Here is a 13,457-nt window from a genome sequence, read left to right as displayed (position 1 = left end):
GCTAACATAAGAAAACTACAGGCCAATATCTCTTATGAATACAGTCCCAATAAGGTAATGGTGATGACTGCAGAACTCTGACTATACTAAAAACTACTGAATTGTACACTTTAAATGGGTGAATATTATGGTATGTAAAATATATTTCAAAAAAGCTGTTCAAAAAAAAGGATATCCCTGGTGAGACTTTGTAGATACAAGGAGAATTCCTAACACTTACCAGTACTTGGGAGGTTTGCAAATAACGATGGACAAGATTAAGCAAGGCTGTGGGTAGCAGGGTGAGGGTGGAGGCTATTTTGGGGATGATATGTTTTTACTCTTCTGAGAAGAAACAGCTGTTACACAAGGGTGGGAGGCAATAAGAGCAGAGAAATGAGTTCCACCTGGTATTAAAAACATCTAGTTGTCAACACATAAAATTCTATGGAAGTCACTTCTCTCAGCTGAGTTGGCATGACTGGCCCATGTCAGCTTAATATGTTTCTACCTAATAAGACCAGACATTTATAAAACGAAGAATAATCCCTGACCTTACTGTATGATCAAGTACAGGCAGAATGCATTCATGTTTTCAGCGGATAATCCATATGTGTTCAACTACCTGTTCCCACCTGCAACGTCTTCCTGAGACACGGAGGAGCAGGTGGTCCTGAGCATTGCTTTGGGCATCACAGTTTCCTGGGCTTGAATTCCGGTTTTGCCACTCACAGGCTCTGTGTGCACTGTGGCCCTGCAGTGCTGGTGTGGGTTCCAAGTTAAGATAATGTCTGCAAAGTCCCTGGGCCATTGTGGGCACTCGGTAAAAGGTAGTTACTGCTACCCTTCCCCTTTTTTTTTTTTTTTTGCGGTACTCGGGCCTCTCACCGTCGTGGCCTCTCCCGCTGCGGAGCACAGGCTCCAGACGTGCAGGCTCAGCGGCCATGGCTCACGGGCCCAGCCGCTCCGCGGCATGTAGGGATCTTCCCGGACCGGGGCACGAACCTGTGTCCCCTGCATCAGCAGGCGGACTCTCAACCACTGCGCCACCAGGGAAGCCCTACCCTTCCCTTTTTTATGAAATGAACACTCAGAGCAGAGCCTATCTCATGGCAAGGTGTCATTTTAGGATGGCTAACCTATATTTCTTACAGCTCTATTTTATACCAATTTTAGGCAGTGGTTAAAAGTGGGTGATGACTCTGTAAGGCCTGTAATCCCCAGGTTTCCCTGGAAGCCACAGGCTGAGATGCAACATTCAATAGTAAAGATGATCCATCTTGTGCTTGCCCTTCTGTCCTTCATGGCCACCAACCCAGGAGAAGCCAGGCTGCAGAGGACCTGGCTCCTTGGACTCCTGGTTACAAGCCAGATGGGTTTTTGTATCTTAAAAATGAATTCTCCCTGGTCTCATGACATTCTATCTTGGAAACGTGTTTCTCTTCCAGTTGGCCCTGGACCATGCACAGGAAAGAGGCAGCATCACAGGGGCGCGGGGAGGGGCAGGGGCAGAACATCATAAAATGGTGCATGCCCAGTGGACGCTGATCGGGGGGAAGGTCAAGGGATTCTGAACAGGGATGTTGAAATGATCTTGGCACCCATCCTCAGGAGGAAGAAAAATCAGGCAGACCCACTGAACACCAAACAGCTACTTCTTTTCATTACGGAAGTTCACCTGAATGCTGCAGTCACTGAACGGGGAGTATCCGTCAAAACCGGGGACCCAGGAGATCAGGATGCTGTGTGCGGTACTGTTGCGGACCCTGACTTCAGTTGGCGGGGAGGGAATTGCTATGTAAAAAACAAAGACACACCACAGACACAATTATAAACCACAGAAGGCCACAGCTACCAAACAAATGCATTAATAATACCAAGGCTACTTCTGTTTCTTGAGACTGGGAAAATTAAACACAAGTTTTAAAGACGAGCCATCGTACCCCTAAGGGCAATGGTATTAGCCTACGGAAAAGTCTTGCAGTGATAGGATGGCTCGGCCAGGGCCAGAGAAGTGGGATGTAGACCTGCTTTCCTGACCCCTGATGAAGTGAGAAGTTTTAGCTGGACAAGGATGGGGAGACATCCATTTCCTGCTGCTGTATGCAGGGGCGTCACTGGGCGCCGGTGCTCTCAATGGGGGTGAAGAGCCACGGCGCTGCCCTTGTGGAGCTAAAGGCTGCGTTGGGGAGACCCACATTGATTGAGGATGACTGCCTTGTGCTGAGAAAAGAGGGGTACCATGGGAACACGCATGTGTGTGCATGCGTGCGTGCATATGCGCGTGTGTGATGGAGGAAGGAAGCTTTCCAGGCCGAGGAATAGGGGAGAGTCAGCTCAAGCAAAAGACCCAAGTGCATCTGCTTGCAGGGAGGGGAGGGCATACCGTAATGAACGTGCAATGACCTCAGCCACGGGTGGGACATGGATAGATATTTAAATTAGAATCCAACAAGGATCTGAAGTTTGAGGGTTTTAGTTTCTTGTGCTATATTTAACTCTTTTTAAAAAAGGAAATATATATTAAAATCTGTGAATCAATATTATTTTTATTTATTTATTTTGGCTGTGCCACACGGGATCTTCGTTCCCGGACCAGGGATGGAACCCTCATCCTCAGCAGTGAAAGCGCGAAGTTCTAACCGCTGGACCACCAGAAAATTCCCATACGTTTAACTCTTAATTAATGGTAATAACCGCACTTATAATCCAAAATGATGATTCATGTTTTTGAGTGCTTACTCTGTGCCAGGAACCTATGGACTTCATTAAACATGACTAGTCTGATAGGAAGAACCCTATCAGAGCAGCAGTCTTACGATCCCCATTGACGGATGAGGAAACTGAGGACCAGAGAAGTTAAAAACTTGCCAAAGCGCACAGAACTCATAAGCAGCAGAATGGGGACTTAAACTCGGGTCTGCCTGACTCCAGCACTAGTGTCCCTCAACAGGACGCTGGAAGCTGGTTGCAGGGGCAGCAAGCAGACCAGCGAGTACCAGCAGGGGCTGGGGAGTGGGGTCACCACTTAGCCAGCTGCATGGCCCATGGCTCAGCTCAATGCCCTCTCTAAACTCAGCTCCCGCTTCTACTAAGGGCGGGGAGTGACCACACTGCTCCACGGGCTGGGGTGAGGATGAAATGCGGTAACGCACATACGAGGTCTGGGGGAGGTGCGCTGGTGGTAAAGGCGAGGACAGGATGCGCAGGGGATGAGAGGGAAGGAAGGCTGGGACCGTGTTAAGCGCTCACTGGGTACGGTATTCAGGAGTTTCAGTTTTACCAGGAGACACACAGACGGATGAATGGGAAAGAGTCAGTGTTTCGTTTGACTCACTTCCCTAAATAGAGTATCTGCCTTTCCAGATCAAAGTTTGGCCACGTATATACCTCAGTTGATAACAGACGAGCAGGGAGTTTTGGTTGCTTTGATATACATGCTTAAATCAACGAAAGCCCCACACATAAGGTTTGGAAATAGGCTTTATTAAAATAAAGTCCTAGTTGCGACTCTGTCTGAAGCATAAAATTCAGGAAGTGCTTCTCATTTTATGGATTTTTAAACTTTACGATGTTGATATTTTATGAAAATGTCTTTATAAATTTATGCCCACGTGTGGATTCCCGAAATTCTCAACATTTCTTTTGAAAATTGTAATAATGGAATTCGTAATGAAGGAAGGAAGTTATTCAGTTCCTCTCCTAGTAACTTTCAGTTTGCTCATTTTTTTTCTTCCAATGAACTTTTTGAAAATGCCCTCTCATAGCCTCTTCTAGTTGATTTGCTGAAACTAAACCATCAGCACCTTTAAAAAGTATGTCTTTTGTAATTTTGAGTCTTCTGCTGTGCACTACCCACCCTTTAACTCATTATTAAACACATTCTACTTTTTCGCCTCTATTATTTCCCCAAGGATAAGACTAAAAGGAATATAAACTCAATATTGCCTCTCAATATTTAAATTAAGAACAAATAACATAGAGAACAGACTGGTGGTCACCAAGGGGGAGGGGGGTGGGGGAGGGATAGAATGGGAGGCTGGGGTTAGCAGATGTAAGCTTTTATATATAGGGAACGGATAAACAACAAGGTCCTACTGTATAGCACAGGGAACTATATTCAATATCCTATGATAAACCACAAAGGAAACGAATATTAAAAACAGAATATATATATATATATATATATATATATCTGAATCACTGCTATACAGCAGTAATTAACACAACATTGTGAATCAATTATACTTCAATAAAAATAAATTAATTAAAAATAAATTAAGAACAAATACTAAAACGTACCATTTCCCTGAATTTCTATGAGAAAGGTTAAGGGAGATGAGTTGAAAGGGATAAAAAGACGGTTTTCCTTTCCTTTCAAGTTTCAGGTTTAAATACCTTTGATCCCACAAAAGGAGGATGAATCTGATGATTGGTTTGGATTGTCCAATCCAATGGCAGATAATTGGACTGGAATGTCTCCACCAGCCTGGGGGAGGTTTCAAACATGCGCCTTTCATTCTGTTATATCCCACCTCAGAGGAAGCAAGGGGGGTGGAGGAGGTTAGGAGAGAGAGGGACAGGAGCCCTGTGCCCCCAGAAGAGTGACTCTGACCTTCTCCTTCCTCAGGCCAGCCGCTGGTGGAGACTTGCTTCAGCCCCAGATGCCCAAGGAAGGACAGAGCCCATCCTCAGATCAGTGCCCCAAGCTGCGCCCACCCTGGGGGCTCTTCAAGGAGTTATGGGGACTAGTTCAGGGTAGAAAAGGAAAAAGTGAAAATAGGAGCCAAGATGATCCAGGGTCAGCATTTCAGACAATTTTCTTCTCCATCTGAGCAGAACTAAACTAGCTAATGTTGATCAAAGACAAGTGTCAGGCCCTGTTATGAGTACTTTTACTTGCATTATCTCATTGAACCCTCAAGAGGAGGAAGGTTCTGTAATTATCCCCATTTTACACAGGGGAACAGCGAAGGCAGAAAGGTTAAGTGACTTGTCCAAGGTCACAAAGGGAAGCCAGGACTCAATCCCAGGTGGCTGGCTGCAGAGATCACACTGTACCCCCTAACCCCCAGAACATGCAGGGGGCACTCCACCCTGCCGCTTACCTTTGATGTTGATCTGCACGCCCTTGGACACGGTCAGCCCTTTGTCATTGTGGGCCTCACAGCTGAAGATCGCGGTCTCAGTCAGACCTGGAGGGGAAGGAGAGCCGTGAGACCAGCTGCAGAGAGACAGGCTTCTGTTTATCAGAATCCTGTGGGGGTTTCAGCATCCTTTTACTTCTTGGTTCACTGCTTCAAGCCATAAATGCAAAGTTAATTAAAAATACGTGTTGGTGTTTGAAAAACAAACCTAGGATTAAACCCTAGGTACCAGGAGCAAGGCAACCATAGGCTTAAAAGGCAGCTGTGAGAGAGTGGCATGGACATATACACACTACCAAATGTAAAACTGATAGCTAGTGGGAAGCAGCCGCATAGCATAGGGAGATCAACTCGGTGCTCTGTGACCACCTAGAGGGGTGGGATAGGGAGGGTGGGAGAGAGATGCAAGAGGGAAGAGATACATGTATATGTATAGCTGATTTACTTTGTTATAAAGCAGAAACTGACACACCATTGTAAAGCAATTATACTCCAATAAAGATGTTAAAAAATTTTTTTAAAAGGCAGCTGTAATTCATTAAAAGCCTTTATTTTTCCCCGATGATGAAACATTAGGTAACAAAGCAGTATCATTTAGTTTTAAAATTTCTGCGAGGAGGTGTGGGAATCCCTGGCCCCCTAATCAAGACAAGTAGTTTCTGAGGCTCACACAGACACTCTCCTGCTTAGCACCGCGTCCACAACACAGTATGGACACATCAGGGTACCAGAAACAGCAGGATAAAAGTTACGGTTTTAAAAATTTCAGGTGATCTGTTGTAATGAATCCCTTTTTAATAGTAAAACTCAATGTATTCATAAGGAATTATATAAACACAAGGCATCATTATTAATGACTTGAAGAAAAGACACTGGTGCTGAATGAAGAAAATTCTATCATTTCAGAGGTCTGAAGACATCTTGGAAATGAAAAAAATTAGTTGACATTAATTTTAAGGAGAAAGGAAGAGAGGCAATCCAGATCTTGGTTTCTTATAATACTGTTCTCCAGTGAAAGGAACCAGAGCTCCTCCGAGAAATGGATGAATGTCAGGTTGGAGCAAAACACACGTGAGCCTGGAGCAAAATATAACACAAACAGCACACCACACACACGCACGCACGCACACACACACACACACACACACACACACACACACACACACCACGGATGGGGGTACGGCAAAGAGACACGGGATCCAGCTGAAAGAACTCCCAATGGCCAAAGCTGGGACAATTTGAGCAAGAAAATAAAGTAGCATTAAATTGTAACCCAAAGTATAAAACAAATATCCATGAGTCTATATTGATATGAACAAATGATTAAATAAAAGGGGGAGAAGAGACAAATGCCCCATGCAGAGGAATTCCGAATGGTTTTTATACAGACGCTCTGCCCCCAAAGAGGGGCATCACTCCTGACTCCTTAAGGCTGCACAAAGTGACTTCCTTCCAAAGAGGACAGTATGGAAAGGGGAATGAAAGGAAAACTTCTGAGTGAGAAACTGACAAACGTCCAGCTCAGCCAGATGGTCAAGGTCAAGACCAACAATGGTAAGTCGTGTTGCCAGAATGTACCCTTGATATGATGAGAATGGCATTTCTCCTCTACGGTCTTCCTCCTCCAAAACATATAATCCAAATCTAATCATAAGAAAAACGACCAAAAACATCAGACAGGTCCAAACTGTGGGACATTCTACAAAAAACCTGACCAGTACTCCTCAAAACTGCCCAGGTCATTAAAAACAAGGGAAGTTTGAGAAATTGTCACAACCAAGAGGCGCCTTAGGGAGACATAACAACTAAATCCTGGAACAGTAAAAGGACATTAGGTAAAAACTGAGGAAATCTGAACAAACTATGGACTTTAGTTAGTAATGATGTATCAGGAATTTCCAGAGATAACAGAATAATCAGTTATGTGCTAGTTTCAGGCTTACATTTACTGAAGGGACATTTCAGTGAGATAAAGAGGTTTGCTTTGGGACTTCCCTAGTGGGCCAGTGGTTAAGGCTCTGTGCTTCTAAAGCAGAGGGTGCGGGTTCGATCCCTGGTTGGGGAACTAAGATCCCACATGTTGTTTGGTGCGGCCAAAACATTTTTTAAAAATTGTAAAAAAGAGGCATGCTTGGAAGGGCTGCTGAGAAGGACACCCTGAGGTCCACTACCTCCCAAAGTCTCAAAAACACCCGTGAAAATCTCTCTGGAGAAGCTGAATCTACAAACCCGTTAGGGAACGTTTCATTCCTGATTCATTATGCTAAGTTCTAAAAGTAATGCAATGGGTATAAGGAAGTGAAATAATTTTTTATGGTACACTATACTGTGTCACATTAAATATAGTTGTTCAAAAATGATGCTATCAGTATTGGTTTATGAATTGTAACAAATGTACCACACTAATTAATGTAAGATGTTCATAACAGGGGAGTGTGGGCGTGAGGTTTATGGGAATAATCTGTACGAGATGGCACACAATTTTTCTATAAATCTAAAACTATTCTAAAATTTTAAAAGATTATTTTTAAAAAGCACAGCCATATATCTACCATCTAGTTGAATCTGGAAACTTTCTCTCTGACACACAAGGTGCCTGGCCCAGAGCTTTTATCATAAACTGGAGAAAGACAGATAAAATTCTTGAAAATACACCATCACTCACTTCTTGCCAGAAAGGCTTATATGTTTTTTTGTTTGTTTCTCTCTACTTGTGTAGGATATTTTCCATCGGATGATTTTAAAATCCAAAGCTCGTCACTAATGAAGTCATTAAATATTTGAAACAAGCTGCAGAGGGAAACCCAGCCGGGAACCAGCCAGGAAAGACTGTCCACGTTGGATGCCCACACAGTGAAGGCTGCACTGAGGCTGGGCCACATGGCCTGGGAGAAGTTCTAGGAAGAAATGCAAATCTGATCCCTTTCAAGTCAGTGCCTCTCCTGAGGGATTAGCTGTGCCCAAAAAAATCAGTGTTGGTGGGTGTTTGTTCTTTTCCATCCACATGGAAGTCTGTCCCAGCATCTGAGCTCTTTTGACTAGACTCTCTGTCCTACAATTCTGTGGTGACCTTTGACTTCTCCTAAATAATTTTAGATCAGAATATGATAGCTACTTCAGGTATTTTAATTTTCCAAGATGAGGATTCCCCTCAGACTGGAGGAAAATCCTAAATCAGATTGCTTAATTAGATTCTCTAAATCCAAGTGCTAAGAAACTAAAATTCCAGGTAGGACCCAGCTCTTTCACATTGGGTCACCTCCTCTCGAATGAGAGATGAAACTAATAGATGGTGTGATGGTTTAGAAAATATTTATTTCACTGAAGAGGAATATTTATTTCAAACCCACTAACCACATCTATAAAAGAACATCTGTATACACGGCCTCAAGGAGTCTTTCGATCTTCTGCTTGTATCCCTCCCAAAGAATTTTGAAAAATATATGTAGCCTCTTACACATTTTGAGGTTTGCATCTTAAACTGTTCATCATTTAAACAGCTGCAAAAAATGTAATTTCAGGTACCCTGGATATGCTGATAATTTAAAGTAAAACCCCTTTAGAGTCCCATGCAATATACATATTACTGGGATGGGAGACTCAGCATCACCTGCTGAAATAATTCTCCCCAGAAATCAGAAGTTTTCAATCATGACTTTGCTACTTCCCCTGCAGAATTTTATCCTAATGGCATATAAGTGTGTGTTTGAAAGTCACTGATAATCACCCTATGATACTTCTCGGTGATAAAATTACACTTACGTATTGAAATTGGAAAACAAACTTTCTTCTAGATTGATGACCTTTACAAGTATTATTTAGGGCACAACTGATCAAAACAATATACATGTCATTTTTAAACATACAAAGCAAAATTTTATGGGAAGCACAACTCCTTTGCTGGACAAAATTTGGAATTTTCTATGTGGTAGTCTGGAATTTTGTTAACCTTGAGCCAATGCACTAGAGCAGCTGTTCTCAGAGTGTGGTCTAGAGGCTCCCGGGCATCCCAGAGAATCTTTGGGGGGGGCCTCAAGTTGAAAACTATTTTTGTGAGAATAGCAATATGTTATTTGCCCTCTTCACTCTCATGCTCTCGGGAATGTATGATGGAATTTTCCATAAGGTGTATGATGTGTGATGATGTCATAGCTCTATGAGCTAATGAAACGTGCTTGTGTATTATTGTGTTTTAATTTCTAATTCAGTAAATGGCAATAGATGTATCTCACATAAACAAAAACGTGTAGGTTTTCAATCACTTTTAAGACAGTAAAGAGGAGACCAAAGCATTGGAGAACTGATGCCCTGTTGTGACTCCAGGTAAGGCAGAGAGAGGTCTTTTTTCTTTTGTAAAGTAAGAAAGAGATGACAGGGAAGTAGAAGGTGAAAAAGAAAAACTGGCATAGAGTCAGGACTTCGGGCATTTGGTCAGGCACTGACTTTCGGAAAGAGGACACATACTGCATGAGGATCCACTGACCCCTCTAAGCCGTCACCTGGGGCCCCTGCTGCCAGGCACTTTCCCAGGCAGGCCTGTGACACCTGGCTTTTCACCTTAGCTTCCAGGTCATCAGCTCCCAAATGAGAGGCCCGTTTTGCCAGGCTACGTGAACTCGCAAAACTTGGCTTATATTTAGAAAAATCAGCTTTGGCTCAAGTCAGAAGACACTCAATCAAAACTTATATTTTGTACATATTTGAGCAGACATCTGCAGGCTAAAACCAGTCATTTGATTTCAATCGCTCTTGTCCAAACTCTTGGGAAACACCTGAGTACACACTACAAGTGACATTCCCAACTGGTTGTGAGGGCAAGAGGAGCCCTGCTAGAAAACAAGAGGATGGAGTTATTTCCTTGAGATCCACCATCTAGTTATAGATCGCAAAGATGAGTTAAGCCCACAGTTCTTCGGTCCTGCAAGGTTGATCAATACCGAGAGTGAAACCGCTCCTCGGGGAACATGATTTTAGGTTAAGCGGGAAGTCATTTTTCCTCTTCGTGTTTCTCTTCAGAGGACACACAAAGTCAGGAAGACGATCTGCAGCTAATTCCCTGGTACAGGGCACCCACTCCGATTCAGAACTGCCCACAAGTAGCCAAACCATCTAGGAGAGCAGATCTGTCTGGGGGCTGAGGTGGTGAATGTCCACAGGCCAAAAGGATGCCAGCAGAGAGAAGTGGAAACTGCTTCCAACCCAGGTTAACTTTCTCCAGAACTGGATGGGCCAAAACTTAAGGCCAAATATAGGCTTCCTGGCTTAATGTATTCAGTGACCTTTCTTTTTTTTTGCTTAATGGCACAAGCTTCCTAACTGGAGACTCATTTATAAGCCTGGGTTGAACACAGCAACCCAGATGTACTAAGAAAGACAGCTCCCCCCCATCACTTTTCTGTTCTCCCTCGGGATGAACAATAATCAGACTGGAATAGACCTTGAAGTTTTAGAGCCCAAACACTTGTGGCTTCCCAGGGAGAAATTCATCCACACACCCCTCCGTCTCCACCCTACCACCCATTCTCCCGAGCGCCCCCAGCACCAGCGTCTCCACATCTCCTGTTACTGTGTCCTCTTCTCGTGGGCATCCCTCTTACTCCATTATGTCCCACCCAAGTCCATTATGATGGTTCATGCCCCTCTTGCTTGGTCCTCTGCTAGTTTAAAAAAAGACAGCCCCGACACAAGGTCTGAAAGACATTTTAGGGAACATTCAGCCACAGGATGTCTCCTGGAGGAAAGGACAGTCAGAATCGCGGAGGAATCAGCTTCTAAGAGCACAGTTAGGGCAGTTCTTTGAGTTCTAGGTTAAGGAATCCTGTCCCTTTAATTTTCTTCCTTAGTGTTCATCTTTGTACCCAAAGAGGCAGGAGATAGAAGAATATGCTGCATAAATGAAGGACTTACACTTATTAACTTGGAATTCACTATCTGCCCGGAATTCACTCATTCAACATTTACAGGCACTTGGGATCTATCCGTGAATGAAACAAAGATCGTTACCCTTAGAGAGCTCACATTCTCATGGAGAAAAGTGGGTGGGAAATAATAAACTTAATAAATAAGTAAGCTGCATGTTCTATTAGAAGGTGATTAGTACGATGGAAAAATAGGGATCAGGGGGTCAGGGTGGGTAGAGAGAAGTGGCTGTGATTTTAAATATGCAGGTCAGAGGGAGCTCCTTGAGAAATGGCCTCTCAGGAAAGACTCAGGATGAGGGAACGGGCCAAGTTTATTCTGGAGGGTGACGGAAGGTTCAAACCAGAGGGAACATGTGGGTCAGGCCTTTGTCCTCCAAGTGAGGTGGGGAACCTGGGGCTTTGAGCAGAAGACTGATATGATCTAGTCTGTGTTTTATAAGGATCGTTCCAGCTGCCACGCAAAGACTGGCCCTTCGGCCATAAGGTTCCTTAATTGCTCCAAATTTTTTCCTGATCTGCAAAATGGGAATTAAAAAATGCCTAACTATAGCACAGGTTGCAATGAGGCTCAAAGTAAATCTTTACCAAAAGCACTGTGAGAATTACGAACTGATTTATATAAATTCTCATTATTATTGTTACTGTTGTTATGACAATGAACATTACGAATTATAGCCCATTAACTAAAACCAAAACTAGCTTAGCTGTTTCCTAAATGTGGATTTAAATATAAAATGAGTAGTTTTTAAAAAGTAAAAACCAGAAAGATGAGCCTAAGTCCCCCACTCTTGGTAGAAAGGTAGCTCAAAATTGACAATGAGTTAGTAACTGTTGCATATGAAAATTTGTAACAGGTAACATTTCAGTCATTCCTGTAGGCTGCTTCTGTACCAAGGCCTTTACATCCATTATTTCACTGAATCCTCATAAATGTTCTATGAAGTAGACACTGTTATTACCCCTATTTTCTATGAAGAAGGTGAGTAAGTTGTCTAGGGACACAGTGGTGACCTGGCATTAGTCTGTATCATAGATCGGGATCTTAACCACTAACCTGTAACGCATCCCACCACTGAACACCATGCAGCAAAAGCTTTCTGCAGTTCTGCTCTTTATTTGGGGACTTTATTTTGCCAATGACAAAGTACTTCCTTGGGGGAAAAAAAACTTTGCTTTGAAATAGTTTTCAATTCACAAGAAACTGCAGAAAGAGTAAAGAGTTCCTAGCACCCTTCACCCAGGTTCCCCTAAAAGGTAAGATCTTACATGATCATAGTACAACCATCAAAACTAGGAAGGTGACTTTGGTATGATAAATACTTTTTTTTTTTTTTTGGCCGCACCTCGCGGCCTGCGGGATCTTAGTTCCCCCACCAGGGATCGAACCCGCCCCACCTGTAGTGGAAGTGCAGAGTCTTAACCACTGGACCGCCAAGGAAGTCCCTGGTACAATACTATTAACTAAAATACAGACCTTATTCAGATTTCACCAGCTTTAGGTTGTTTTATTTTGTGTGTGTGTGGGGGGGGGATTTCTATGAAATTTTATTACAGGTACAGATTTGTGTACAGATGGAGAACTGTCCCATCACCAAAAAGAAGCTTCCCTGTGCCACCCTTTTTAAGAACATCCTTCCCCCAACCTAACATCTGGCAGGAGCTGATGTGTACACCATCACTATAAGTTGTCATTTACGTATGGACACCAAGGGGGGAAAGTGGTGGTGGGATGAATTGGGAGATTGGGATTGTCACATATACACTAATATATATAAAATAGATAACTAATAAGAACCTGCTGGATAAAAAAATAAAGTAAAATTCAAAAAAAAAAAGATAGTGTTGTCTAAATGGAATTACATAGCATGTAACCTTTTTTTTTTCCCCCTATACCAATGGGATCATTTCTTTACAATTCAGTAAAAGTCTCAGCCCAAACCAGCAAAACCATCTATATGATTGTAGAGAGCCATATACGGGTAATTTGCCTTCTGACAAAGATCTGGAGAGCAGAAAGGTGCCACAAATTGACTTAGGCTCAGATTGTTCAGAAAGGAAATCACAGCTGGAAAACATTTCAAACAGAGATCCCTTCGAAGAGCCTTGCAAGGACAGCCGCCAAGTATATTTTACATGTAACCTTTGAGATTGGCTTTGTTGACTCAGAATAATGCCCTTTAGACAAAGTACTTCTTTGCTCATGGTTCTTGAAGACAGCGCTTACATCACAGAGGAAAAAACAAAACAAAACCGATATCAAGAGGGGAAAGCGTATGACCTTCCTGTTCAAACATGTCTCAACAATCAGGGCTCTTTAAACCACTTCCCTACTCAGCTTCCTCTTGGTAGAAGGGATGGGAAAAGTTTACTTCAGGGTTAATTCCAAGATAGCAGGGTGCCTACCTGCAAA

The 13,457-nt window shown here is 43.1% G+C and overlaps 1 protein-coding gene across 1 annotated transcript in view; it reads right to left on the bottom strand.

Moving 5' to 3' along the window:
* Positions 1-13,457, bottom strand: part of MERTK (MER proto-oncogene, tyrosine kinase) — a 111,400-nt gene that overhangs the window by 59,001 nt on the left and 38,942 nt on the right. Inside the window, exons 5-6 of the mRNA XM_027129042.1 lie at positions 5,088-5,174; positions 1,658-1,773 (exon numbers count right to left, since the gene is read on the bottom strand). Coding sequence (XP_026984843.1) covers positions 1,658-1,773; positions 5,088-5,174 — 203 coding nt within the window. The remainder of the gene's footprint in view (positions 1-1,657; positions 1,774-5,087; positions 5,175-13,457) is intronic.

Source organism: Aethalodelphis obliquidens, unplaced genomic scaffold, assembly GCF_003676395.1.
Source record: "Aethalodelphis obliquidens isolate GAN/ISIS:26980383/991018 unplaced genomic scaffold, ASM367639v1 scaffold35, whole genome shotgun sequence".
Lineage (NCBI taxonomy): Eukaryota > Metazoa > Chordata > Mammalia > Artiodactyla > Delphinidae > Aethalodelphis > Aethalodelphis obliquidens.
This window is presented reverse-complemented; position numbering and strand designations above follow the sequence as displayed.